This window comes from Trichoderma ghanense (assembly GCF_004382785.1).
Source record: "Trichoderma ghanense strain CCMA-1212 chromosome Unknown scaffold_4, whole genome shotgun sequence".
Classification (NCBI taxonomy): domain Eukaryota; kingdom Fungi; phylum Ascomycota; class Sordariomycetes; order Hypocreales; family Hypocreaceae; genus Trichoderma; species Trichoderma ghanense.
The window spans coordinates 776,750-802,853 of NW_027395667.1; the positions used below are offsets into that span (position 1 = coordinate 776,750).

The window sequence follows — 26,104 nt, forward strand, 5'->3', positions numbered from 1 at the left end:
CTTGCTCGACTTTTTGACATGGAGGAATCAGCGAACCTCAGACATCCGCCCCGCTGGGTGTGTGCCGGGTGCAGAGCCAGCAGGGTTAGCATGCAACAAGTGCAGGATCCGTGGCTGTTGGGATGAAAATGGCTCATGAACTGGTCAAAGCACGCTCAGGCGAGGTCCTAGAAGTGGCAGTGAATGAGTGTATCGTCAAGGGCATTCTGTTACCTTGCCAAAGGGCACGGTTTGCCTACTCGACTACAGTTGATGCGGTGCAAGAGGCTGAATTGCCTGGGACCAAGCCTACCTCTTTGGCTTCTCCAATCCCGCTGCTACCTGGCCTCTTTTATTTTACCAGAAAGACGTCCTCAATTTGATTCAAGTTGTCACAGTGGAATATCATGATGGCATACGTGCGGGTTTCGGGTTGTTGCTCGCCAATAGCTGGTAACACCTACAACGTGGCCTCTTATCACTAACTCGGCCGGTCAGATGCGTCGATGGAATCTCGATAGGACCATAAACTACCTAGAGACGTGCAAAGTACCGTCTGGGTTGTAAGCAGATGCACGGACCAAATCCAGCCTTGCCACAAGATGCACCTTGTTGAAGCGCTGTCACAGGCTTCATGCTTCTGCCGTCCGTGTATCGCAACCATGTACCTGTACACGGCCTGCACCACGACTCCGTAATCCGTCCTCGGAGCGCGCCCGGCACTGAGGCGGAGATTTCCTCCATCAGATACGAGCAGCGTACCAGTACTTGCAACAGCAGCAGCACTGCCGGTAAGAATAAGCTGCGTAGCAACTTGTTGAAAAGGATCTCGATCCCCCCCTCCAAGGCCAGCAGAAGCCAGGCTGCGTGCCTGATCTCTTCTTATATCTGTTCCTTTTCTTCCCGTTTCTTCCTCTCTTTCCTCTCTTCTCTCTTCTACTCGTCCTTTATACTCTCCACTTACTATACCTTACCTATAGCTGGTGAGAGTTTAAGACGATAGCGAGGTCGGCTGACTTTTGCCCGCAAACAAAAATAGAGGCAAAAACATCCCATCCCATAAGCCGTGGCTTCTGACCGGCATCCTTTTATCTGGCTCGATCCCGACTCTGCCCCAGTTGCTGCCTCTCAAACTAATTCCTGCTCCTCTCTCTCGATTCCGCGCCACGGCCCACCCAATCTCTGGGCGATACCCCTCCCCCGTGCTAGTATTCCGGCCTAGACCGCGCAGAACCGCTCGCTGGTCGGAAAGCCAGCCTTATTTAATCGAACCAAGGCCACATTTATTTTTTTGCCTACTGCAAGGGAGACTCGATTGCGAGACAGCCTCTCGAGCACCCGGTTTCTGCTGCTTCCCTCTCCTTGTGCTTATTGCTGATTCGCCGAGTCGGGCCTCGGAATCCGTCTCTACCGATCTGCTGAGCGACTCCAAAGAAGACGCGGAGCATCGCCTGTTGCTGCTGCAGCACCCGCCGCCATGGCGGAACTGGACACGTTGGACATCCTGGTCCTGAGCATCATCCTGCTGGGAACCGTCGCCTACTTCACAAAGGGTACGCTATGGGCCAAGCAGAAGGATCCCTACGCCAACCCGGCGTACCTCAACGGCAATGCCAACCGGGTCGGGCGGACGCGCAACTTTGTCGAGAAGATGGAGGAGTCGGGCAAGAACTGCATCATCTTCTACGGCTCGCAGACCGGCACCGCTGAGGACTACGCCTCTCGTCTGGCAAAGGAGGGCAAGAGCCGCTTCGGCCTCGAGACCATGGTCGCCGACCTCGAGGAGTACGACTTCGACATCATGGACACGCTGCCCTCGGACAAGATCGCCTTCTTCGTTCTGGCCACGTATGGCGAGGGCGAGCCGACTGACAACGCCGTCGAGTTCTACGAGTTCCTCAACGGAGAAGACGTCGCCTTCTCGCAGGGCGGCGGCGCCGAGGACGCTCCCCTCGACAACCTGCACTACGTCGCTTTCGGTCTCGGCAACAACACCTACGAACACTACAACTCCATGGTGAGGGACGTCGACAGGCTCCTGACCAAGTACGGCGCCCATCGCATTGGCAACGCTGGCGAGGGTGACGACGGCGCTGGCACCATGGAAGAGGACTTCTTGGCCTGGAAGGAACCCATGTGGGCTGCTCTGGCTGCTCACATGGGCCTGGAGGAGCGCGAGGCTGTCTACGAACCCGTCTTTGGCATTGTGGAACGCGAGGGCCTGACTCCTGAGTCCCCCGAAGTCTACCTCGGCGAGCCCAACAAGATGCACCTCGAGGGCGCCTCCAAGGGCCCCTTCAACGCCCACAACCCGTACATTGCCCCCATCGCCGAGTCCTACGAGCTGTTCAAGGTCAAGGACAGGAACTGCATCCACCTCGACATCGACATCAGCGGCTCTACCCTCTCGTACACCACCGGCGACCACATTGCCATCTGGCCCACCAACCCCGGTGACGAGGTTGATCGATTCCTGCGCATCACTGGGCTTACCGACAAGCGTCACCAGGTCATCACCGTCAAGGCCCTGGAGCCCACTGCCAAGGTTCCCTTCCCCACGCCGACCACCTTCGACGCCATCGTCCGCTACCACCTGGAAATCGGTGCTCCCGTCTCCCGTCAGTTCGTGTCCACCCTGGCTGCTTTTGCTCCCACCGAGGAAATCAAGAACGAGATGACCCGGCTTGGTAGCGACAAGGACTACTTCCACGAGAAGACCGCCTCGCAGCTCCTCAACATTGCTCGCCTCCTGGAACACGTTAGCAACGGACAGACTTGGGATAAGATTCCCTTTTCTGCTTTCATCGAAGGCCTGAACAAGCTGCAGCCCCGCTACTACTCCATCTCGTCATCGTCTCTCGTCCAGCCCAAGAAGGTTTCCGTCACCGCCGTCGTCGAGTCGTCCATGGTCGTCGGTCGAAAAGACCCGTTCCGTGGCATCGCCACCAACTACCTGCTCGCTCTGAAGCAAAAGCAGAACGGAGACCCCGACCCGTCGCCCTTTGGTCTGACCTACGAGCTGCACGGCCCCCGCAACAAGTACGATGGCATCCACGTCCCGGTTCACATCCGCCACTCCAACTTCAAGCTGCCTTCCGACCCCGCCAAGCCCATCATCATGGTCGGCCCCGGAACTGGTGTTGCTCCTTTCCGAGGCTTCGTCCAGGAACGTGCTCAGCAGGCGCGCGACGGCATCAACGTTGGTCGTACCATTCTGTTTTTCGGCTGCCGCAAGAGGGCTGAGGATTTCATGTATGAAGACGAGTTCGAGGTCCGTGTCCCCCCAACTGCCTGCCTTTATCCTTCTCCATGTCAACTAACCATTCATGCCATCACAGGAGTACAAGAAGGCCCTTGGCGACAAGTTCGAACTGGTCACTGCCTTTTCCCGCGAGACCTCCCAAAAGGTCTACGTCCAGCACCGCCTCAAGGAGCGATCCACCGAGATCGGCGAGCTGCTCTCCCAGAAGGCCTTCTTCTACGTCTGCGGCGACGCTGCCAACATGGCCCGTGAAGTCAACACCGTTCTGACTCAGATCATTGCCGAGAGCCGTGGCGTGTCCGAGGCCAAGGCGGAGGAGATTGTCAAGAATATGAGGGCAGCAAATCAGTACCAGGTATGTCTCATCCCTTTTGTCGAAGATGCCATGCTCCCGGACGATGCAGTGTCTAACCGGTTTATTACAGGAGGATGTCTGGTCATAAGGTTTGCGTGCAGCATGAGATGATTTACACAGATTTCCTTGGGGAATACTGATAATAAGAGATCGAATCACTTACCCTTCTCCACCCCGTCCCAAGGGAAACAAAAGAAAGAAGCAAAAGCACACCACTCATATAAACTTGTCGGAATAGGGGGGGAGGCGGAATCTTTTTACGACTGCGAACACAACCATTTGCCGGCGTTCGTCCGTTTACCAAAGCCGCATTGCACTGAACAATCGACATTTCTTATTCTTGGAATGTTTGCTTGTCTTTCTATTTTAGAACGTGACAGATCCGGCTGAAAAAAGGATGCCTGGATATGTCGGATCTAGAGGTTTGTCTTTGTTAATATATAACTAGTATTAGGGATGGGAGGGAGGCTCGCAGTGCTTCCCACAGCCTGGGTTTTGTTTGGTTTCTTGGGGTCGATGTATCTGGAACGCTTCGGGTCGATGTTGACAGGCAGGGCATATAGAAACTGGGATGAATGAGTGGCTTGGATATAAGTCTGACGGCTCTGAGCATTATGAGAATGTCACTACATATTTCGGACACAAACGATCCTGTGCTATGAGTGACCTCGTATCTATGGGCTGTTCGTCACAGGATCTTTGTCAAGATGGATAAATCTTCTGAGATATTGTTTCGAACGGTTGTCTCACCTCGGCCCATGATACGGACTTTGCCTTATGCTGCTAGGCCTTAGTTAGCCACTCAACCTCAAGATACCTAACGACTAAGACGCGGATAATGACCTGTCATGACCTGTGCCTAAAGAGTCACAATGCTGCGGTGGTGTTCTGGACCATAGCATGTCTGTGGCGTTTGCGATCCTTGACAATCAATTTAAAGCTTCTTATGATATCGGGGCAGAAAAAAAAAAGGAATTCTAGAGCTGTCACGGTTGGTGCTCGGTGCAATTTCACCTTGGGATTGGTTATGTGTTGGCCAGGGAGGCAAGCGGAATTGCACCATCCTCCCTGCTTGCTCAGTAGCCTCCCGGCAAGGAAAAAGAAAGATTCAGTCTTTGGGCCGGGATATTGGTTTCTGGGTGCCATGGCTGACAGAGAGGGCGCGGCTCCGGACCCTGTAGCAGGCTCGTCGTGATGATGGGAGCCGGCTCCCCAGGATCACCACGGGGGCTTCCGCGCAAAGCTGATTTCCGCTCTTCCTGTCAATGAATCGCCCAAGATCGATGAATCTGCTTTGTCAAGAAGCCCGACATGACTGGCATGCTTGTGGAGGTAACATCCCAATTCATGACAAAGACAATAAAAAGCAACATCCCGCGGTCTCAGGATCGGCCGTCAGACAAACAACATGTCTTGGCCACTGAATCTTACCCCAACTAGCACCGAGGCAGTGATGTGCCGGTTGAGGCAAATTCCGCCAGCTCCCGCTTGCCCCGAGCTTCTTGACGGGGTCAACAGGCTCGAGACGATGTGGCCAAGCTGTTGTTTCCTTTCTTTTTTCTCTTCTATCTGTCAGACATGCACAGCCAGCCGTGATTCATTATTCGACAGCCAGAGTATGTTGGCCAACCGGATTCCCGGCCTCGATGAGACCAGCTCCATATCTGAACGGGGAAGATCCCCATACTGCGCGAATGCCGGCAAAAGGGTCCCCAATCCACTCAATCGTTGTTTGGTACGCTCTCTGTTGGATACTTGGCTTACACACGCTGTCGCAATAAGGCAATATGGCACCCACCTAGGGATATTACGCTGCTCTGCTCCATTGTTATAAAACGGCGTGTCCCATGGCTTAGGAGACGGCTCGACAGCGGTTGTGTCCGTCAAGAGTGTGCCCCTTACATTTCTGTTTCCTTAACGACGGTCTGCCATGGCTCGATTGTATCCTTACCTCTTCTAATGCTATCTTGTATTATTGTCGTTCTTCGTTAAACGCGTCCTTGCATGGCAGCCAGTCGACTTTGTTTGCGTATGCTGGGACTGTTGAAGTCATTTCGCAGAGACTTCCTGTGGCACCAGGCGTATCCTTTGTTTGGGGCTTGTTCAACGGCAAAGGTACGAGTCTCAATAGAAGCAGGTTGCACTGTCGGCCTCGGTAAGTGCTATCGTGTCGGGAATCTACCAACTGTCCCTCAGCACAGACCCCTAGCGACGCGACTGGGGAGACAACGATAGAGGGAGACTTACTACATGAGAGTTTCAATCGTCTGGAGTTGGCCAAGGGCAGATATAGTTTTTCCTGTGAGAAGATCCAAGCCCACTGGCAAATTGTAGCGGTCGAGATCCCGTCGTGAGCATAGCTCAGCTGCACTCAGTTCTTCTCGAAGAAAAACAGCAAGACGCCGCCTCTGCAACGAAATAACAGGAGTTGCTGACCTGCAATTCCTCCAGAGCCTTGATATCAGCATACCAGCATTCTCGTCATCGTCCTGCCAGACATACCTGCATTACCAGGCAGTGCCTCTCTCCTCGTCAAACCAAACAATACGCGGTAGAAGGCGAAAATAAGAGCCTGCAACACCAAAGTGGTAGAGCCACGCGGCAGCAGCAGGTCGACAGCTGGCAACAGTCCCAAGCCCTAACCTGCCAGAAACTCGGGCACATAAAAGCCGTTTCGTCATTTCTCGCTTCGTTTCGCCTTTTCCACCTTTCTTCCTCCCTCACGAGCGCGTTCTTTTGGGCTGGCGGTAATTCCAGTACTTGATCACGAGCATCACGCTTGCATCCGCATCTCCTTGGAAGACTTTATGCGCAGCGACTCCTTCCGTTTCTTGGCCCGATAGATTTTGTTGCAGCTTCCTCGTCTACGTAACTGCGAAACTTAGGTAAGTCTGCTCCTCTCTGCCTCCGCTTACTTCAGAGGGCTTCTTCTTCTTCTCTTCTTCTTCCTCGCCCTCCTCTTCCTCCTCTTCTCTTCTTTTCCATCTCCTCACAGCATCACATCAACTCGCCTCCCGTCACTCTCTGGCAGCTGTCTGCCGCGGCCGGATCTCTTCGAGACCTTCATCTTGCTTGATAGCTTGTTCTATCTTAGTTACTCTCGCTTCATCTCAAACCATTGTCTTGGTAGCACCATTTGCCGCGCCGGCCTTCGAGCTTCATTGTCTGCAACACCACGTAACCCCAAGGCTGGGTAGGGGTGAGAATGGCTCTTGACACTCGTCTTCCCCCCCGACCTTTGGCCTCTTCTCCGTCTCTCTCTGCCTCTACCTCCTCTCCCGTGACAAGCACTCCGTTTACCAGCAGGTGGATGGATCTTTGCCCTTCTCTGCCCCTCCCAGATTGCAGATGATGGCTTCTTCGCCTTTCTTCCTCTAGCATGTCCATCACTTTGCCGTGCTGCCTGCATCCCACGCCCATCTCCGTCAAGCAGGCTCTGCACAAGGCAGCTTCTGCACGCTGATTATCTGTTCTGACTGGGTTTCGCTAACTCGTCGATTGCCTCAAGATTTCCGTCGTTCCGTCGAATACTTGTCATTTTCTCGATCACCGTGATCGATCTGCTGTTCTTTGGGTAAGTCATGCCCATTCTGGCTCCATGGCTCGTCACTCCTCTCGATCGATCTGCCTTCGTCCCATCTGTTCCTGTCCACTCGACTTGGCATAGGTATACCATGAATCATCGGCCGATTGCCACCACCAACATCGATGTCTCTCATCACCCATTACGGATGCCCTCATGCCTCTGCCGTCTTTGTCAGATAGGGGGATTGGTTCCTATTGACGTACACGCTTCGCTTGTTGCCCATCACTAACAGCTTCTACAACAGGCAAACACATGTCTTACCATCTTCACACTGTTGCCGATACCAAAATGGAAGCCAACAGCGGCGTTGCCAATCCTTATTATACCGGACGAGGCGCTCATGGAGCCACTGACTTTGGCACCCTCATCAATCAGTTCAATGGGGTGACTCTGGGTGGTCTCAGCATGCCCAACAATGCTGCTCCTGTCCCAATGGGACCTGGTCATGCCTTCATGGTCAACTCGGACAGCCAGTTTGTCCTCACTCCTGTGCCGACTGCGCAGCCGATGGGTCTTGGTCATTCCAACGAGAACCCTTATCTCAATTACCCAGCTGCTGCAGGTGGCTATGGAGGCTCTTACGTTGGCCTTTCGATGCCTCTCTTGCCCTTTACCCCGGGCCGTACCGGTACCACTCAGCCTCGTGTCGATCGTGGCCACTCTGACGTCCCAGGCCTCGAGAACCGCCGCGGTTCCTACTCGACCACGGAGTCGGCTCCTGCCACTCCGTACTACGGTGGTGCGTTTTCGATCGTTCGAGATTATCCTCCCCGTGTTGCCAGCCTTGATCGGTCTTCGTACACGACTCCGTCTCCCAATGCCACGGGGCTTGCCCCCATGGAGAACACCAAGCCCATTCCCATGGTCATCTCGGATCGAACCATCGACGAGCTTCTCAAGAAGGACCCTGCCATTCCCAAGGCAGTTCCTGCCGTCTTTACCCCACCGGGCCAGATGAAGACTCTTGAACAAAGCTTGGAGAATCGTATCCCCGGCAATCGCAACGTCTACATCCGCGGTCTTCACCCTACCACCGACGACGAGGTTCTCTACCAATTCACGTCTCGTTTTGGTGCTGTTGAGACGTCCAAGGCCATCATCGACACTAACACTGGAGCTTGTAAGGGGTAAGCTTTGCTCACCCATTGCCCGACCCGTCTTCCTTTGACGACGCTGACCAGGCATAGATTTGGTTTCGCCAAGTTCTACGATGTCCGTGACTCTGAACTGTGCATTCGAGCATTCCACCGCCTCGGCTACGAGATCGGCTTCGCCCGGGTAAGCTCCAACTTCGCCATCTTTCAGCCCATCGTGATTTTAGGGAGCCTCAGCTGACCATGTCCAGGAGTCTTTCAATTCGCGACTCAAGGCGGAGGGCGACGAGGGTTCTACCAACCTGTACATCTCCAACCTGCCCAAGTCTCTGAACGAGATGGTGAGTTGGCTTGCAAGTCTGTTCCTCGTCGCTTTTCTGTTACTGATACTGGTTTAGGAGCTTGCCACCATCTTCCTTGGATACCACATTCAGTCCAGCAAGATCCTTCGTGACAGCATGGGAAACAGCCGTGGCGTTGGCTTTGCTCGGTAGGTTCTTGTGTTTCATCCCGGGTCACACACGTGTCTTCGTTCGCTGACAAGGTCTAGATTTGATTCTCGTGAGATCTGCGACGAGATTATCCGCAAGTTCAACGGTGTCGGCATTGGTGAGGAGGGTCTTCCCATGAACATCCGCTACGCCGACACTCCAGCCCAGAAGGAGCTCAAGCGAGTCACCGCCGAACGCCGTCAGTTCCGCACCAACGAGTACAACATTGGCGCCTACGGTACTCCTCTTGTTGGCCTGGGCCCTGCCTTGTACAACCAGCAAGCACACTGGCGACGCAACCTGCCCCAGTCTCGAAGGTTTGTTCTCACTGCGTCTGGAGTCATAGTGCGTGTCGCTGACGTTGATTTCACAGCGGCCTGTCCGCCTCATCGCTCGACGAGAGCAATGCTACGCGAAGCTCGGTGCCTCGTGCACAGTCTGCGTATGGTTATACACGAAGCATCTTTGCGAAGTTCTAACTCTTGTTCTAGGGCGGCCACGAGCGCGGACGCTACGATTTCGACTCCCACCACCTCTGAGTGCGATGAGAGTGTTACGATTCGAGCGGACCCGGCCGTCGTCGCCACCGTTGGCAAGGAGAACATTCAGCCGTCCCCCACCGTCAAGGAGGTCTCGAAGAAGGAGTCGCAGTAATCTGGCATGTTGCCCCCGTTCTTTTGTGTTTTGTGCCTTTTGTTGTCTGCACGTTTGTGCCATAATATGCCGACCTGGTTCAACATGTCCTACCACTACTTGCTTTGGACTTTTTTTGGGACCACTTACCCCAACAGTCGCGGTAGTTTTATGCGCCACGGTGGAAGCACATGTTCTAAGTCTGGGGACAGCCGAATTGCGGGATCCGATTGCGGGAAGGGAGCATTTTACGAGCCTTGTACTTTGGGGTCTAGATAATGGCCGCTGTGGCAGAGGTTGGAGGCGTTAGCATGGTTTTGACAAAGACAATGATGAGATATCGTTTCAAGGACTGCGCACTTGATCTCCTTTTGTTCATGAATGGTCGTTAGATGAAACGTTATATCCTTCCCCAAGTCATTATGCTCTACTTGATTGCAGGTGAACCGACAACTATACTGCTAGCTTGGCCATTTCGCTGTTGGCCTTGTCTATACTCGGCTCGTCTTGCAAGAGACCCTCAGACAGCAGCCCATCGCTCAGTAGAGGCTGTCCGTCTGCCTCATCATCACCATCATCCTCTTCGCTATCTTCATCGTCCTCATCCTCGTCGTACTCGTCATCATCCTCATCATCGTTTGCCCCCTCTTGCCCCTCCTTGTCTCCCTCCTTATCTTTTATGGCTGCCTCTAGATCTTTCAGCATCTTCTTGGTGAAGCCCGACGCTTCAACGGTAGCATCTAGTCTTTTGATGCCGCCCTTTCCAACAGTCTTCTTTGCGTCTTTGAAGAAGGGCCCTGGCTGTGTTGGTGTGAAATGGAATCTCCGTGTAAAGAAACGCTTGATGCAGTTGACGTCTCGATCGAAATACATTTCGGCATTGACATGCTCCATGGACACCATTTGTGGAAAGTCAATGATCACCGGCTCGAGCTTGACAGACTCTGTGCCATCCTCGGCCTTGGTCTTGATCTCCTTGACCAGAATGTTGAATTCGTTGTAGTCGCCGTGGATCAGGCCGTGACTTGCGAGGCGGAGGAGGAGGGAGATGAGGTCTGCGTAGAGAGAGGCCGGGTCGGGGACCTCGCTGATCTGTCGGAGGGGGAACGCGTCTATCAGGGACATGACGATGGTGTGTCTGGACTGCGCTATCGGTACCGGTACGGGGAAGCCCTCCTCGTGCAGGGCGTTCATGAAGGCGTACTCCTTCATGGCGGCGAGCCTCGAGAGGTACATCCAGGACTGGGCGTTGCGGTTCTTGAGGTAGTCCCTGTTGGACTTGACGGTGCGGAAGGAGATGCGGCCGAGGCGATGGATCTTGAGGACGCACTGCTTGCCGGAGTGGTCGGCGACGACCATGATGTCGGACTCCTTGCCGACGCCGATGCGGTTGCCGACGCTGTAGACGGCCTTGCGGCTGGCGTGGGTGTGCAGGGCGAGGTAGTCGAGGCCGCCGTAGGTGAGGCGGTAGCCGTCGTACTTGGCCTCCTTGACGCGGGCGATGAGGCCGACCTTTGCGAGCGCGGATATGCTCTTGTGGACGCCGCTGGCGCCGCCGCGGAGGCGGGCAAGCTTCTCGATGAGAGGGGTGGGCACGATCTCGTGGTTTCTGCTGCCTTGTTCGACCTGGAGGGTTGCAGTATGTCAGTATTGACTTATGTTCTTTATGGGTGAAAGGTCATCTGTGTATAAGACGGAGGTTGTGGATGGCGTACTGCTGTGAGGACTCGCCAGTCTTCGGCCGCCAGATGGCGCATTGCTCTGGTGTCCAACTTCATGGCTACTTGTGTGATAAAAAACTGGCGACTGCTATGTTACTGCTGAATCAGGTGTACAAGACCAATCTGGCCATCCGGGTATCGTGTGTTGCTTGGATTTTGATATTGGTAGAGGGGGTCCCTTGAAAAGTTGGTGGGGTTCCCCAAGCAAGCACTGATGAAAGACGAAAGAAATTCAAGCCCGAGATCTTATCGATAAGAGCCAACGAAGCAGGCAAGAGCCGCTAGCCCTCATTGGGTTTAGAGCTCAAGTCTCGCGGCAAATGCACGTGATCATAAGGCTGGGGCTCCGAGTACGTAGCTGACTGGCTGTAGGCGGCAGCGCCTCGCGTAATAGCCCATGGCAGCAGCTGTTTGCTACTACTGTTAGCAGCCCAGAGCTTTACCAAGCACCTTCTCCATCAGCAACACTCTTCCACCTGATTCCGCCCGCACCTCGAGAGCAGCTTCGACCTCACCCGAGGCTCTCGATACCGTTGCACCAACAGCCTTACAACCGAGCCTCTTCAAGACAATCTTCCGCATAATCCCATCCGCCGCCCCGAACGTCGCTGCTGGGGGAAGTTCATACACCATAGACGCCTGATCTCGACTCTACGTCACCATGGCCCAGGACAGCGATTTGCCCAAGCCGGCGGCGGCTGCGGACAAGGGGAAGGGCAAGGCCGTGGACGACGTCAAGGACGACAAGGCTGTCGCGGACGGCAAGAAGAAGGAGGACGACAAGAAAGATGGTAATGCCCCTCCCAGCCATTCGCCCCTCTGCTGCTGGACATCAATGGCTGACTTTTGTGCCTCAGCTGCCGAAGAGGAGCTCAATGAGGAGGACCAGCAGCTCAAGAGCGAGCTAGACATGATGGTGGAGCGTTTGACAGTAAGTATTGCCGAATAATACGACAGCGATGACAAGGGAGGGGGGTAGGAAGATGAGGAGAGGGGCAGCTGCGTATCTGAGTGAGGAGTTGCGGAAGCTTACCTCTGGTCTCTAGGAATCCGACAGTTCCCTCTACAAGTCCGCCCTGGAGATGATGAAGAGCGCAATCAAGACGTCCACATCGTCAATGACAGCAGTACCGAAGCCGCTCAAGTTTCTACGACCGCACTACGAGACCCTGACCAAGCTGTACGACGAGTGGCCCAATGACGAGAACAAGGTCTCGCTAGCAGACGTCTTGTCGGTCATTGGTATGACCTTCTCCGACGAGGACAGGCAAGACACACTCAAGTACCGACTGCTGGCCCCCACGACCGATATTGGCTCATGGGGTCACGAATACGTCCGGCATCTGGCCCTCGAGATTGGAGAGGTCTACAGCAAGCGCATCACGGCTGATGAGCCCACCAAGGACCTCATCGACCTGGCGCTGATCCTGGTGCCCCTCTTCATCAAGAGCAACCAGGAGGCCGACGCCGTGGACCTGATGAGCGAGCTGGAAATCATCGAGGAGATCACCAAGTTCGTCGACGAGAACACCTACCCCAGAGTATGCCTGTACATGGTAACCATGGTGAACTTGTTGACGTATCCCGACAACGAGACCTTCCTCCGCGTTGCCCACAGCATCTACATCCAATATAAGCAGTACACTCAGGCTGTCATTCTCGCCATCCGGCTGCATGATTACTACCTGCTGCAGGAGGACTTCGATAAGGCGGAGGATCCCCTTCTCAAGCGGCAGCTGGCCTTTTTGATCTCTCGCCAGAGGATCATCATGCCCATGGTTCAGGAGGGCGAGGATGAGAGCGACGATCAGGAGTTGTACGAGTGTCTGCACAACATCAAGCTGTCAGGGTATTTCAAGGCTTTGGGCAAGGAGCTGAACATCCTCGACCCCAAGTCTACCGAGGATATCTACAAGAGCCACTTGGAGAGCAGCCGGGTAGCCGGAATGACTAACCTGGACTCTGCTCGACACAACCTCGCTGCCGCCTTTGTCAATGCCTTTGTCAATGCCGGCTTCGGCAACGATAAGATGATGCTCGTCGACTCCCAGAAGGAGGCCTGGGTGTGGAAGACTAAGGGAGAGGGCATGATGTCTACTGTTGCGTCTCTCGGCACCCTATTGATGTGGGACATAGAAAACGGCCTCGATAGCGTGGACAGGTACACGTATGCGACAGAGCCGGAGATTACCGCTGGCTCTATGCTCGCTATCGGCATTATGAACTCCGGCGTTCGCCTGGAATCCGAACCGGCCATTGCGCTGTTGGGAGATGCTGATAAGCTCCACCACGAGAATCCCTTGGTTCGCACGGGCTGCTTGATGGGGCTTGGGCTGGCCTACGCCGGCTCGAACAAGGACGAGGTCATTGATCTGATCATGCCCATGATCTCCGACTCCAAGGAGGACATGCAGATCTCCGCCATGGCAGCTCTCGCTTGCGGTCTCATCGCGATCGGCACCTCTCAGCCCGAGGTGAGCGAGGCTATCGTGACGACGTTGATGGATGAGGAGCGCAAGAGCCAGCTGACTGACAAGTGGACGCGGTTCTTGGCTCTCGGCCTGGGTCTTCTCTTCTTCGGCCGACAGGAAGAGGTTGATGTCATTCTGGAGACACTCAAGGCCGTAGACCACCCAATGTCCAAGCCGACGGCCGTCCTGGCCGAGATCTGTGCTTGGGCTGGCACCGGCGCTGTGCTCAAGATTCAGGAACTGCTGCACATTTGCAACGAGCATCAGGAAGAGTCGGATGATAAGAAGGGCGACGAGCTCTTGCAGGCATATGCGGTGCTGGGCATTGCGCTCGTGGCCATGGGAGAGGACATTGGCCAGGAGATGGTGCTGAGGCAGTTTGGCCATCTCATGCACTACGGCGAGCCCAACATCCGCAAGGCCGTGCCCTTGGCCATGGGCCTCATCAGCCCAAGCAACCCGCAGATGAAGGTCTACGACACGCTGTCAAGATACAGCCACGATAACGACCCCGAAGTCGCCATCAATGCCATCTTCGCCATGGGCATGCTGGGCGCAGGCACAAACAACGCTCGACTGGCCCAGCTGCTCCGCCAGCTCGCCAGCTACTACCACCGAGACCAGGACGCCCTGTTCATGGTCCGAATCGCACAGGGTCTTCTGCACATGGGCAAGGGAACCCTGTCGCTGAACCCGTTCCACTCGGACAGACAGGTGCTTTCTCCCGTCGCCACGGCTGGCCTGCTGACGACCATCATCGCCATGCTGGACCCCAAGGACTTTATCGCCTCCACCTCGCACTACCTCCTCTACTTCCTCGTTCCCGCCATGCACCCGAGGTTCCTCGTCACTGTGGACGAGAACCTGAACCTCTTGAAGGTCAACGTACGCGTGGGTCAGGCGGTGGACGTTGTCGGCCAGGCGGGTCGGCCCAAGACGATTACCGGCTGGCAGACGCAGAGCACGCCGGTGGTGCTGAGCCACGGCGATCGAGCGGAGCTGGAAGACGAGGAGTACATCAGCTTGAATAGTACTCTCCTGGAGGGCGTGGTGATTCTGCGAAAGGTGAGTCCTCCATATAACCTCTCTTGACTCTGTCCTGTTTCGAACGTATTGACTAACGCGTTGTGTGTGCAGAACCCCGAATGGCAGGCGGAGCAATAAACCAAGCTGACAAGAAAAGAAAAAAAGAGGAAAGGAACAACCAAGGGGGGCTAGGGGAGAATCACGGATATAGATTTCCTGGGCCAGGCGAGCTTCCAAGGGAAAAAGGTAGGGGGGGCGAATACAGCGCTGTTATAGTAGTAATTACTCGTCCGCCACAAGAAAATAAATGTCCATTTACGAAATGAGTTGTGTTTGATTTTGACATTGATGATGCGTGATTTCATTCCTTCTCGCCGAGATTACAGTAATATTCCATTTGTTGTGTCTACGGTAGAGGGTGAGGAATTACTGGAAGAAAAGTTGAATTTTATTGCTGATATCGCTCGCTATACAACCGAGATAGTTGTTATTCATACATGATATCCAGTCAAACACCACGAACAGATGGCGCCTCTATAAGTCCAAAACGCCCATGTCCAAAACTTCTATGCAAAATAATCAACATCACCAAGAGCCAGGCCCAAACCTCTCCCCCTCCTTGACGTTCCTAAAAGAACAAGCCTGCCAGTCGCACCCCCTCTTGTACACCTCTGTCCCCCACCAGCTAAAGCCCTTCATCCAACCCGGGTAAACGAACCCAAAGAAGACGATGACGATGCCGAACGCGAGACCGGAATCGAGGGCGGCGCTCAGGGTCATGGTGTACTTGCCCCACCAGGCGTTTGCGCGGCGCTTGATGAGGTAGTTGAAGAGGAAGCAGACGAGGGCCCAGACGGAGAAGTTGAGCCCCGTGGCGGGCGGGATCCAGCCCATGGCGCCAAAGATGACGGGCAGGTTGACCTTGCGGAGGGGGGTCCTGTGCCTCCTGCGGCGGCTGTAGAGCCACAGGGGCACGGGGAGGACGGCGCCGAGGGGAAAGCACCAGACGAGGGCGCGGTAGATTGCGCGGGGGCCGAAGAACTCGCCGGGGCCGACGACGCCCCAGAGGATGGAGCCGTTGAAGTGGACGCGGGCGATGGGACAGGTGAAGCCGTTGACGGCGTCGGGGGTGCAGATGCCGCGGACGTGGGCGAACATCCAGTTGAGGACGCCGATCTGGGTGATGGAGGAGACGAGGGTGGCGGCGATCTGGACGGTGAACATGATGCGCGGCGGTATCTTCATGTAGTGGCCGAGCTTGAGGTCCGAGGCGAACTTGATGCCCTGGGCCGAGGAGATGTAGCCGTAGGTGACGAAGACCATGTTGGCGATGGGGCGGCCGGGGAAGGCGACGCCGCAGATGAGCTGGCAGATGAGGTAGATGCTGCTGTGCTGGTTGGTGATGGCCATGATGATGCCGTTGGGGATGAAGAAGATGGCGCCGATGGCGAGGGCGAGGAGGAGGCCGTACCAGGGGAGGTGGACGGGGTAGCTGAGATTGACATGTGAGTTGTTGGGATTAAGGAAGTGAGTGAGTGAGTGAGTGTTTTAGAGGACTTACTATTCGACGACAAAGATGCCGATGGCGGCCATGGAGATGAACGTGGCCAGGTACCAGCTTAACGGAGCATCTTTGTAGCGCTTCATGAGGCGGCTGTGGATATCCTCATGGCTCATCAGGCCTTCGATATGCGAGCCCGACGACGAGGCACGGCGCGCTGCTGCTCCCTGAGGCGACGACGGACCGTCGGGGGAGTCGGACACTTGTTCGTACCCCTCTTTGCCCTGTCCCCGCGCCTCGACGAGGGATTCTTTCCAGGTGTGCCAGATATCCTGGCCGTGCCAGCACAGAGTGTGCGTCAGGAGAGCGGCGAGGCCGGCGAACTGCACGCCGTAGCTGAGCATGTATGTGACGGGGAGGAAGACGCGGCTGTAGTTGGAGTAGGCCTCCCTGTCAAAGAGAAATTCGGGAGTGAGAATCTTGCTGACGTCGTAGACTTTGCCCGTGTTGTCGAAGACGGCGGTGGAGAGGATGGGCATGTAGGACGAGTAGAGGACGTTGCTGTAGTAGAATAGGGGGGCTATGATCCACATGATGATGGCAAGGCCGCCGACGACATTCAGGGCGGCCCAGAAGGGGACGAGGAGAGGCGAGCCCACGTAGGTGATCTGGGCCCAGTCAAAGGTCATGGGGAAGAGGCCGAGGCCAGATGAGACGCCAAACAGGTTTGCGAGCACGACGCTCTTGGGCGCGAACCAGGTGATGACGTTAAAGTAGCTCAGGGCGGGCATAAGGAGGCCCGGGAGGAAGTAAAAGGCCGAGGCACAGGACCAGACGATGTAAAAGAACTTCCAGCGACTGATGGTCCAGCCGTTGGCCGGCTTGTTCTCCTGCTTGTGCAGCGTGGAGAACATGGCGGCGCTCATGAGGGTGCCGGGCCAGACCATGCCGCTGGGGCGGACGAGGAAGCGGCGCGCCATGCCGGCGAAGCCGTAGCCCAGGATCTGCGTGGAGATGGTCAGCAGCAGCTGGTAGGCGATGGGCGCCTCCTGGTTGTAGAACTGCGTCTGCTCGACGATGACGTCCGTGGCGAAGGCGAAGCCAAAGGCGACGTTGCTGCTCACGTAGACGCACGTGTGCTCCTTTTCGTTCCACCGGCCTTGGGCAAGCCACAGGCGCAGCGAGTCGAGCCTCTTCCTCTGGCCATGGCGACGACCGTCGTGACTATGCGACGACACGGCAGTCCGAACGCCGTCTGTGAATTCCTCCTTGGGATCGTACGGCCTCTTGAGCAGATAGTCCCAGAGGTGGCCCAGAGGGTGGACGAGCAGCAGCGCAATGACGGGCGTAATGGCAACGCTGGGGTATCGCAGGGAGAAGAAGAGATTGGTGGAGGAGCCGAGGATGGAGAAGAGGATGGACAGACACCACATGCGCGGCGTGTTGATGGACAGCGTCGTGTCGTCGATGGGGGACACGGAGGCGCGCACGGCTTCGTTGGGCGAGTTCTCGTCGGCGTCGTGCTCCGGCAGCTCGGTCGCGGACGAGGCGCCGGAATCCTCCTCCAGCAGCGGCCCGTCCTCCAATACATCGTCGTCCTCGAGAACGACGCTCGACAGCATGGTCTCGGGCATGCCGAAGCGGCCCTCGAGACCGGAGACCAGCGCCGCGCCGTCGAAGCTCCCGGACCTCCGAGACGACTGCCTTCTGGATCTGGCGCCCCGGCTGGTCGACCGGGCGAAGCGACGGCGGCTGCCGCTGGAATCGGAGCCGTGACCGGTGCCGGGGGACGGGCTGCGGTTCGGGGTCATGGTGGTGGACCCGTAGGGCGACGAGTCGGTTCGGTGGCCATCGGCGAAGAGCAGAGGCGGCGTTGCGGAAGAAGCTGCTGCTGCTGCTGCTGCTGCCGCTGTCGAGGCCGAGGCTGTCGTTCTCGTCGCCCTGCTGGAGGCTTTGCCGGAGGGGGCCATGGCAGCAGACACAGCAGGCTGCTGGGCTACAGCCTCGTCGAGGCCGGGGCGATCATGCTGGGTCGAGAGGGGAGGGAGAGGAAGAGGGGGAGAAGAGGAGGAGGAGAGGGAAGACGAAGTAATACTAGAGGATCGGGACCGGGATTGGGACTGGAGCGGTGGGACGCGGATCGCTGGGGTCGAGCCCGAGGCCGAGACAGAGGCTGAGACAGCAGGCGGCGCTGGGGCTGAAGCCGATGGCGATGGTGATGCTGCTACTGCTGGTTCTGCTACTGCTGGCGCCAGGGTCTGCAGCGCAACGCCATGCTGCGGCGGAAAGGAACCTGACTGATCGCTGGCCGGTGACGACGAAGAAGCCCTGGAGATTGTCGAGTCGCTGCTGGATTCGCCGGCTCGACCCATGGCGGGGCGGATGCGAAAAGGCGAGGTCGCATGTGGGCTCGAAATGTTTTGGGAGCTGGATTGATGGAGGTTCAATTGGATGGTGGGGGGAGGGGGCCCGAAAATTTGTGGTGAGGCTGGGCGGCGGGTTATAGCGGAGGATGCGCTAATGCGGGCGCTGGAAGTTGGGTGAGTGTCCACTGAAAGGTGCTCCGTTTGATTGACGCCTCGGGTATTGAACCTCGACAGCTGAACACTCGGATGACGACGACATTGTATATTGGGGGCTCAGCTACGTATACCCATGGTTCAGCTTGGGACCTTTGAATTGAAAAAGCAGTCTATTGCTGTAAGCATCACTCATTCTCGCTGTACCTGCTGCTCCTCTTCAAGCACGTCCATCTGCATGCAGCGTCACCCAGATCCCGGCTAGTGAAATCCGGCCAAAAGTCCCTGGCATGAAGCATGGATTGAATCCCGTCAACCTCGAGTTAGTCACACCGGCAATCTCCATGCATATTGATTGCCCTGCCGACGGTCCAATGGGCGCGTCCTGATTTGCAACATTTATGCCTGCAGTTCTGCTATTTGTCTACCTGATAGATAGTGTTCCAGCAGGATGAGAAGCACTCGCCTCTTTTCCCTACCGATTCCGAGCTTACGGTGATGTGGCTTTGTTTCCCGTTGGGATGAATGCGGCGAGAGCATCACAAATGACACATTGTTTGAGCCAGCAATACTAGCATGAACCGCTTGGGCCTGACCAGATTTGTCGAATAGACATGGCAGACGGTCGATTGCTAACCCATTCACTAATACTGTATGGCATCTCGAATAAGTCGCAATCAAAACATTGAGCGAGAGAGCGCATGTAACTCTACCATCACGCCCACCCTCACCCCACTGCATCCTCAGTACATGTACCTTTCCGGCGGTTGAGTTACACAGAACATCTTTCAGCTCGCTCAGCTCTTCAGACTATCAAAAACTGCCGTGTAACCAGCCGTCACTATGCATGCAGAGGCACTCAATCGACTGCCATGGCCCGAGCCGATCGTCTCTATCATTAGTGCTCGTGCCTGTATGCGAATTTCCAAGTACATTCGATGTCAATTGTAACAACCGGATTGAAGTCCGGCGCCGGACCACGGACCTCCGATCCGATTTCTCCCCGCCATCGGCTTCATTCTCATCCTATCAAACTTCATGCCTCTTTCATCTCACTCACTCACCAACTCTAACACACTCACTTTGCAGCTATTCACACACTCATTCATACTAAATTGTTCTCCTTTTCTGCTTTCAACACTCCATAGTCGACTTGAAGTCATCATGACCTCTCCGGTGGCTGCCGCAAAACAGCAGCTCAGACGCCTCCTCAAACAGCGTCTCTCCCAAGTCTCCCAAGAATCCATCCTCGCCCAAAGTACGACAAAACAGCCACCCCACACAATCCCTTCATCAAACTGACACTCTTCTGAGGCAACACGATATTCGAAACCCTCAAGTCCTTCAAGCCCTACCAAGACGCCCGCCGCATCAGCATCTACCTCTCCATGCCCGCCGCCGAGATCCAGACCGACGCCATCGTCCGCCACGCCCTCAACTCGGGCAAGCAGGTCTTCGTCCCCTACCTGCACAAGTCGCCCCTCGACGAGCCCGGGACGCCCGCTCGAGTAATGGACATGGTCCAGCTGCGCGACGTGCGCGACTACGATGGTCTTGAGCGGGATTCATGGGGCATCCCGAGCATCGATCCTGCTACCGTTCATCTCAGACAGCGTATCCTTGGCGGCGGTGGTGGTCCTGATGCGCACAAGTCGGAGACGCTCGACTTGATCCTCATGCCGGGCGTGGCGTTTGACACGGACGAGAGGGGATGCGTGAGGCGGCTGGGTCACGGCAAGGGGTTCTACGACTTCTTTCTGAATAGGTATCTTGCTACGAAGCCGCATGATGAGGCTGGCGGGGAGCATGTGTTGCGGTTCTACGGGCTGGCGCTGAAAGAGCAGCTTCTCGATCCGATGGCGGATGAGCCGGTGCCTATGGGGCAGTTTGATAGGAAGTTGCATGGGTTGATTTTGGGGAATGGGGAGATTAAGCTGTCGCCGGATGCTGAGGCCGTTGAAGCACCAAGCGAATCATGACACCATTTGTCCCTTTTTTTTTCTCTGGTAAAGTCTGCGAAGCAGCTTGTTTGCGATGGCAGTGACATAACCTCATCATGGGTTGAGATCAAGAACAAGACTGGGAAGATCAGCCAATAGCCTCCTCCACATCCCCGTGCTCTCTTCCTCCTCCCTCCCTCCCGTCAAGGTCGCCCTGTTCCCCACGACAATCATCCCATACTTGGCCCTCGTCAGAGCAACATTCATCCGACGCAGGTCCTTGAGGAAGCCAATCTCCCTGCTCTCATTGCAGCGCACAGTGACGAATATGACAATGTCTGCTTCCCGCCCCTGAAACCCGTCGATACTCGAGATTTCAATATTTGGGATTCCGCTGAGGAGTCTCTGTAGGATCTCTGATTGGCGTGAATACGGCGTTAACACGGCTATGGATGCATCGTTGGCTTCTGTTTCGGTGGAAGGGCCGGCTGGAGATGTGCGAAGGAGCTTGCAGATTGAGTGGCACAAGTCTGCCTGCTCTTTGTTCGACTTGGACTTGTGGCCCAAATCTTCTCTTCCAGCGCACTCGATGAAGATCATCCGCGGTGCCGAGGTCGAGCCATTGATGGCTGACGATGCTGGCCAGGGGAATGATGAGGGCGGCATTGGCCTATCCGTATCCTGCAGCCCGGACAGAAGCTTTCCTTCGTAAAACTCCTTCGAGATGAAGCTGCATATAGACGGATGCATCCGATATTGCGTGTCCAACATCACTTTGACCATGCCATGAGTCGTCCCCTGCCTCGTGTATAATCTCTCAAACAGCGAGACGTCAAAGTTGAGCGCCAGCGCAATGTTCTGCACAGTAGGCCTCAGCTGGACATGGTCGCCCACGAGGATCGCCTTCTGGCACCCCTTCACCAACGGCACGAGAGACGCCGGTTCTGTCTGCTGAGACGCCTCATCAACAATCACCGTGTCAAACACTTGATCCCTCAAAAGACCCAATCCAGCTCCAATACACGTCGTAAAGATGATGCCCGCCTCCTTGACACGCTTCTTCGCCTTTCTCATCGCATCATGACTCGAGTGCACTTCCTGGCCAGCCAACGCATCACACGTATACTTTCGGAGATCCTCGCCGACTTTCCGGACTTCCGTAGCCACGCGCAGGGGAACAATCTTGGAGCTCTGCAGAGCGCCTTCGTGCTCGGTTCGCTTGAGATATCGCCGCATGACATTGTCCACGGCGTTATGGGTTGGAGCTGTGACGAGGATTCTGGCGGTACGGGGATCGGACTGCAACGTTTGGATGATTGCGACGATGGTCTGCGTTTTTCCTGTTCCTGGGGGCCCCCAGAGACAGATGAGCTTGTTGCGCTGGGCTGCTTCTACTGCGGCTCTTTGGCTGGGGTTCAACGAAGCGTCCGCCTCAGCAGATGGGATTGAACTCGGGATCGCATCGTCTACTTCGGCCTCGATAGCTGCTTGAGGCTGAGTTCCAACGATTTGATCAAGCACACCACAGCAAGCATGTTCAAGAATCGCAATATCACGAACAGCATCCAGCATCGTCTTTGCAGTCACAAACAAGCCGCACTCTTCCAATATCCACGAGCATCTCTCGACGTATGTCGGCGGCGGATGAAAGCATTGGATCTTTGCGAAGCCAGACCTGCTCTCAACTACCAGTCCATCCATCGAAAAAGCCCTGTCCACTATTGAGCTTGACGGCGGGCTGGCTGTGATGAGTCGTACGTGAGTATTGCTTATCGGAGTCCCGCCCATGGCATCTATTCTGAAAGACACTTCGACTAGAGTCCCCTGGCCTGGGTTTGCTCCTTGGTCGTCGGTGGTGATTCGAATGTTGAGGAGCTCGTCTCTGGTTTTGGCTTCTTCCTGGACGGCTCCTATGTGCTCTACGGCAATCCCAATCATGTTATGGACAACGTTCTGGACAATGGCTGGCCGACCGGTCAACAGCCTGAAGCTCTGTCTATCAAGCCCTTCGAGGAGAAGATCCAGTGCTGTAGACGACGAATGGACAGTAAGCGCAACCAACTCGACGAGGTCTGCAAACCAAGCAAGCGAAAGCCATTCCACGTTATCCAGGATGGTGTGAAAAGGGGCCAGCACGAGCTCCCCGAATTCAGCTTCCGAGAGAATGATGCCGCGGAGGAGAAGGAGACTGCTATTCTGCATGATGTCTCTCAGGTCCTCGGGGAGCCCTCGCCACGAACCTAGATTTGCAAACGTGGCCGAGACGAATGGCATTCTGTGGACGAAATCGGTCATGGTAGCCAGGGTTTCTGCTGGAGCCATGACCCTGTCGTCTTTAATGCTGGCAATCAAGTGTTCGTAGCAGCGAGTAAGCAAGCCTCGCTGCTCATGTTCCACTAGCCAGGCGAAAAGCTCACGCAAAGTCGCAGGGTCCAACACGTCTTGCAAAGCCGACAGATTTCCCTTTCTCACAACTTCCACCACAAGAGGTGGCTGCGCGCCCAGAGACCAATCAATGTCCTGGAGCTTGGGAATATCGTATTCCTTGGGTTCGCGCGGGAATAGGGGCAAAGTCTGCTCAGTACCGATGTAGTCCTCCCACAAATCCAGATTGCGCATCGAGCTGACGTCCCTATTGCTGATGATGTATATCTCGGCAGCCAAGATGCCCTGTCTCTGTAGCCTCCCGATATGGGTCTGCAGATTCCTGCTAAACTTGTCCAGCGCAATGCTCGCTCTGTAGTCAAAGTTGGTTCCGTTCGCAAGAGACTCCTGCCTTGCTTTTCGGCGGTCTTGTTCTCGAGCGGCATTCCGATAGCTGCTGTCGTTGGACCCTCCGCGGCCAATGAATACCCATGTATTCCTCACGTTGCCGTCGAACAGCTGCAGCCTGTTCTCATCGCAAAAGAGCCTGTACTCCTTCTTCGTTGGTAGCGAAAGCCTACTCTGAGTTTCTCTTCCTTGGGAGTGTGGGAAGGCGAAGAGCCTCACTTGGTTGCCAACCTTGAAGTCATCCGCCGGAGTAATCTTTTGCGGCACGTACATTGCCAACGTCAGCCGGTCATCTGGCCGGAATACAATCATCTTCTTGTGGAAGAGCTCAAGGTTTTTACTTGCTGCTTCGAGGAACGTGGCGAGTCGGTCCTGTTCGGATGTGTAGACGCGTTTCCAGTGCAGGCCTGGATAGTTGAGATGGAAATGCTTCAGTTCCGCCTCCGTGAGCAAGCTCGATGAGCAGAGGGCGTTGTAAACAAGGCTGGGAGCGCCACTGTAGGTAGGCACTTGAGCCAGCACCCACGCCTTTTCTTCTGCTTTCAGCGAGTTCAGGTCAAACATGTGCATCAGATGGTAGAAGGAAGTGTTTGTCCTCCTGCACCATCTCACAGCCATCCTGATCAACTCGGTCTCAGAAATGGCAACGTCATCTCTAGACAGCAGCAGCTGAACACCTTCAAACGTGTATCCCTCCATATCATTCACGTTAGTTTGCGCCGCACGTTTCTGCTTTGTGATGATATCCCTGGCTGCTTGGTGCAGCTCGTCGAGAACAAAAGGGGGAGCTTCTGCGCCTGGCTCTGGCGGCTTCTCGAATTTCTTCAGGTGATCCTCTTTGATGCGATTGCCGTCCACGCACTGGGAGAAGAGACGGTTGAGCTCCTGGCACTCGGCACTCATGGCACCGGTAGCCCTCGCCCATTTGAGGTAGAGATTCTTGACGCGGCCCAGCGACACGTTTGTGTATCTGGCAAAGTACACTAAGCGATCTTCATCAGTGATGGGTGAGAATCTCAGGGGTTCACGAACTCCCGGATAGTGTGCTGCTTGAGAAATGGTCGTCGGAATGATGTCCGGGTCCCAAGTGACAAAGAACGTATCGCCATCCAGATCGCCCCCCGACATCATGTCCGCCGTTGGACGCCGCCCCGTCGTGGGAAACACAATGCAGTCTACCAGGTGGGCAAGCTCAGGCCTCTCCACAACGTCAAGCTTCTGAAGATCGCCTGGATGCAGGCAGGGGTTCCTCGTTACCAAGACCTTCGTGCCTTTCAGCGCATACGGCTGTCCATCCCCGTCCATGGTGACCTTGACGGCGCATTGGCCCGGCTTCAACACACCCCAGGCGTCGCAGACTCCGAACAAGAGTCTGGACTTCGGGATGAGGATGCGGCACCTTTGCTCGTCACGCTTGTTTAGCATCTTGTCGTATTCTGCCTTGACGAGTCTGTTGATTGTTGGCCGTACAGCATCCAACGAATCGATGATAACCTTTTCAGCATCCTCTGGCATGTTGAGATGGCAGAGAATCCGGAAGGCGACTATTGGATTCTGATATGCCTGGGCGAGGAAGTCAAAGTGCTCTTGTTGCTTGCGAAGAAGGGTTTGTCGGCTAATGCCCAGAGCGTCCAGGAGCACAACCACCTCGTCGTTGAGATGCCCAAACACGTATGGCTGCCATTGTATGAAACGTCAGTATCAGGAATGGCAGCACATGCATCAGCTGATCTATGGCAGTTGGGGAGATTCCCTCACCTTTGAGTATTCGACAACGGAAAACGACAAGTCGTCGCCTCCGCTAAACTTCTTCATCGACTTCCTCATCTTCAGCCAGGGCCCGCCCTTTGCCATGGTTGGATCCACCGTCACCACGCCTTTATACCCGCGATATCTGATCTGAAAGACCGAGGGCGTGTACCTCATGTTTCGAAACACGATCCTTGTGCGTCTCGAAAGCTCCTTCGCAAGGTGCGGCGCGATCAGCCCACACCCGTCGGTGAAGATAAAGTCTCCTACTTCAATATCTGGTATATCTTGTACCCTCTGCGGATCAACTTGCATCGCTGCTCGAGCGACTGAGAACAAAAGCCCAATCCGCTTTGCCTTTTTGGCTACCGTCTTCATCTTTGTAAAGTCGCCCAGGGCTTCTACCTTTTTCGAAATCTCTTCCTTGGAGGCTGCGCAGAGGTAACATGTCCGCGACTTGAGCTGGCTGTTGCTGTGGCCATAGAAGTTGTAGTGCACGCCCTGGATACTGATGCCCGCCTTGAGGAGCTTGACTGCATAGTCTGAGCATTCTCTGGCGGTCGTTGGCTGCAGCACTTTGTCGACGGCTCCCTCTGACGACGATGAGGGGCTGGCGCCTCGGAGGGAGCGGAATTCGGCGAGGGACAGGATGAGATAGCGATCCAGAGGCAGATCTTGGATGGCACGGTTCATGTCCACAGGGCCGTAGCGGAGGTCGAGACGATGGCGAGCGTCTTTCGTCGAGAGGCTGACCATTTTGATGAGCTTGAGCGCGTTTGCGGCCTCGGCGGAGGGAAGCTTCGGCACCTGAAAGTCCCATTTCTCGTCGTCGATGGAGATTTTGTCGAGAAGGACATGTTCAAAATGCTTGGGGCTGGACGCAGCTCGAGGCATCTCGTGAACTGCAAAGCTTCAAGGCTCCAAGTAATGTGAGTGGTCCAGAGTGGTGGAAAAGAGCAAGTATCGTATGTCACATTGAGAGACACACGCTGCCGAGGTTGATGT

At 55.5% G+C, this 26,104-nt stretch overlaps 7 protein-coding genes across 7 annotated transcripts; 4 read left to right on the forward strand and 3 right to left on the reverse strand.

The window, feature by feature from the left end:
• Positions 1 to 1,456: 1,456 nt before the first annotated feature.
• Positions 1,457 to 3,684, forward strand: CCMA1212_004419 (NADPH-cytochrome P450 reductase; the record flags this gene model as incomplete). Its single annotated transcript, XM_073701724.1, has 3 exons — positions 1,457 to 3,250; positions 3,318 to 3,596; positions 3,667 to 3,684. 3 exons carry the CDS (start codon positions 1,457 to 1,459, stop codon positions 3,682 to 3,684), a joined length of 2,091 nt encoding a protein of 696 aa, XP_073559686.1.
• Positions 3,685 to 7,470: 3,786 nt separating this feature from the next.
• CCMA1212_004420 (Sporulation-specific protein 5) lies at positions 7,471 to 9,421 on the forward strand (the record flags this gene model as incomplete). The annotated part of the gene is made up of 5 exons (XM_073701725.1): positions 7,471 to 8,309; positions 8,370 to 8,460; positions 8,528 to 8,617; positions 8,675 to 8,766; positions 8,827 to 9,421. 5 exons carry the CDS (start codon positions 7,471 to 7,473, stop codon positions 9,419 to 9,421), a joined length of 1,707 nt encoding a protein of 568 aa, XP_073559641.1.
• A 432-nt stretch (positions 9,422 to 9,853) lies between these two features.
• Positions 9,854 to 11,178, reverse strand: CCMA1212_004421 (Serine/threonine-protein kinase rio2; the record flags this gene model as incomplete). Its single annotated transcript, XM_073701726.1, has 2 exons — positions 9,854 to 11,026; positions 11,116 to 11,178. 2 exons carry the CDS (start codon positions 11,176 to 11,178, stop codon positions 9,854 to 9,856), a joined length of 1,236 nt encoding a protein of 411 aa, XP_073559642.1.
• Positions 11,179 to 11,782: 604 nt separating this feature from the next.
• On the forward strand, positions 11,783 to 14,756 carry CCMA1212_004422 (uncharacterized protein; the record flags this gene model as incomplete). The annotated part of the gene is made up of 4 exons (XM_073701727.1): positions 11,783 to 11,912; positions 11,979 to 12,052; positions 12,168 to 14,657; positions 14,730 to 14,756. The coding sequence occupies 4 exons, from the start codon at positions 11,783 to 11,785 to the stop codon at positions 14,754 to 14,756; spliced, it is 2,721 nt and encodes a 906-aa protein (XP_073559988.1).
• A 447-nt stretch (positions 14,757 to 15,203) lies between these two features.
• Positions 15,204 to 18,491, reverse strand: CCMA1212_004424 (Glutathione transporter 1; the record flags this gene model as incomplete). The annotated part of the gene is made up of 2 exons (XM_073701728.1): positions 15,204 to 16,110; positions 16,180 to 18,491. 2 exons carry the CDS (start codon positions 18,489 to 18,491, stop codon positions 15,204 to 15,206), a joined length of 3,219 nt encoding a protein of 1,072 aa, XP_073559609.1.
• Positions 18,492 to 19,786: 1,295 nt separating this feature from the next.
• Positions 19,787 to 20,617, forward strand: CCMA1212_004425 (uncharacterized protein; the record flags this gene model as incomplete). The annotated part of the gene is made up of 2 exons (XM_073701729.1): positions 19,787 to 19,896; positions 19,953 to 20,617. Exons 1-2 carry the CDS (start codon positions 19,803 to 19,805, stop codon positions 20,615 to 20,617), a joined length of 759 nt encoding a protein of 252 aa, XP_073559640.1. The 5' UTR covers positions 19,787 to 19,802.
• A 75-nt stretch (positions 20,618 to 20,692) lies between these two features.
• CCMA1212_004426 (putative RNA-dependent RNA polymerase 1) lies at positions 20,693 to 25,993 on the reverse strand (the record flags this gene model as incomplete). Its single annotated transcript, XM_073701730.1, has 2 exons — positions 20,693 to 25,027; positions 25,109 to 25,993. 2 exons carry the CDS (start codon positions 25,991 to 25,993, stop codon positions 20,693 to 20,695), a joined length of 5,220 nt encoding a protein of 1,739 aa, XP_073559607.1.
• Positions 25,994 to 26,104: the final 111 nt, after the last annotated feature.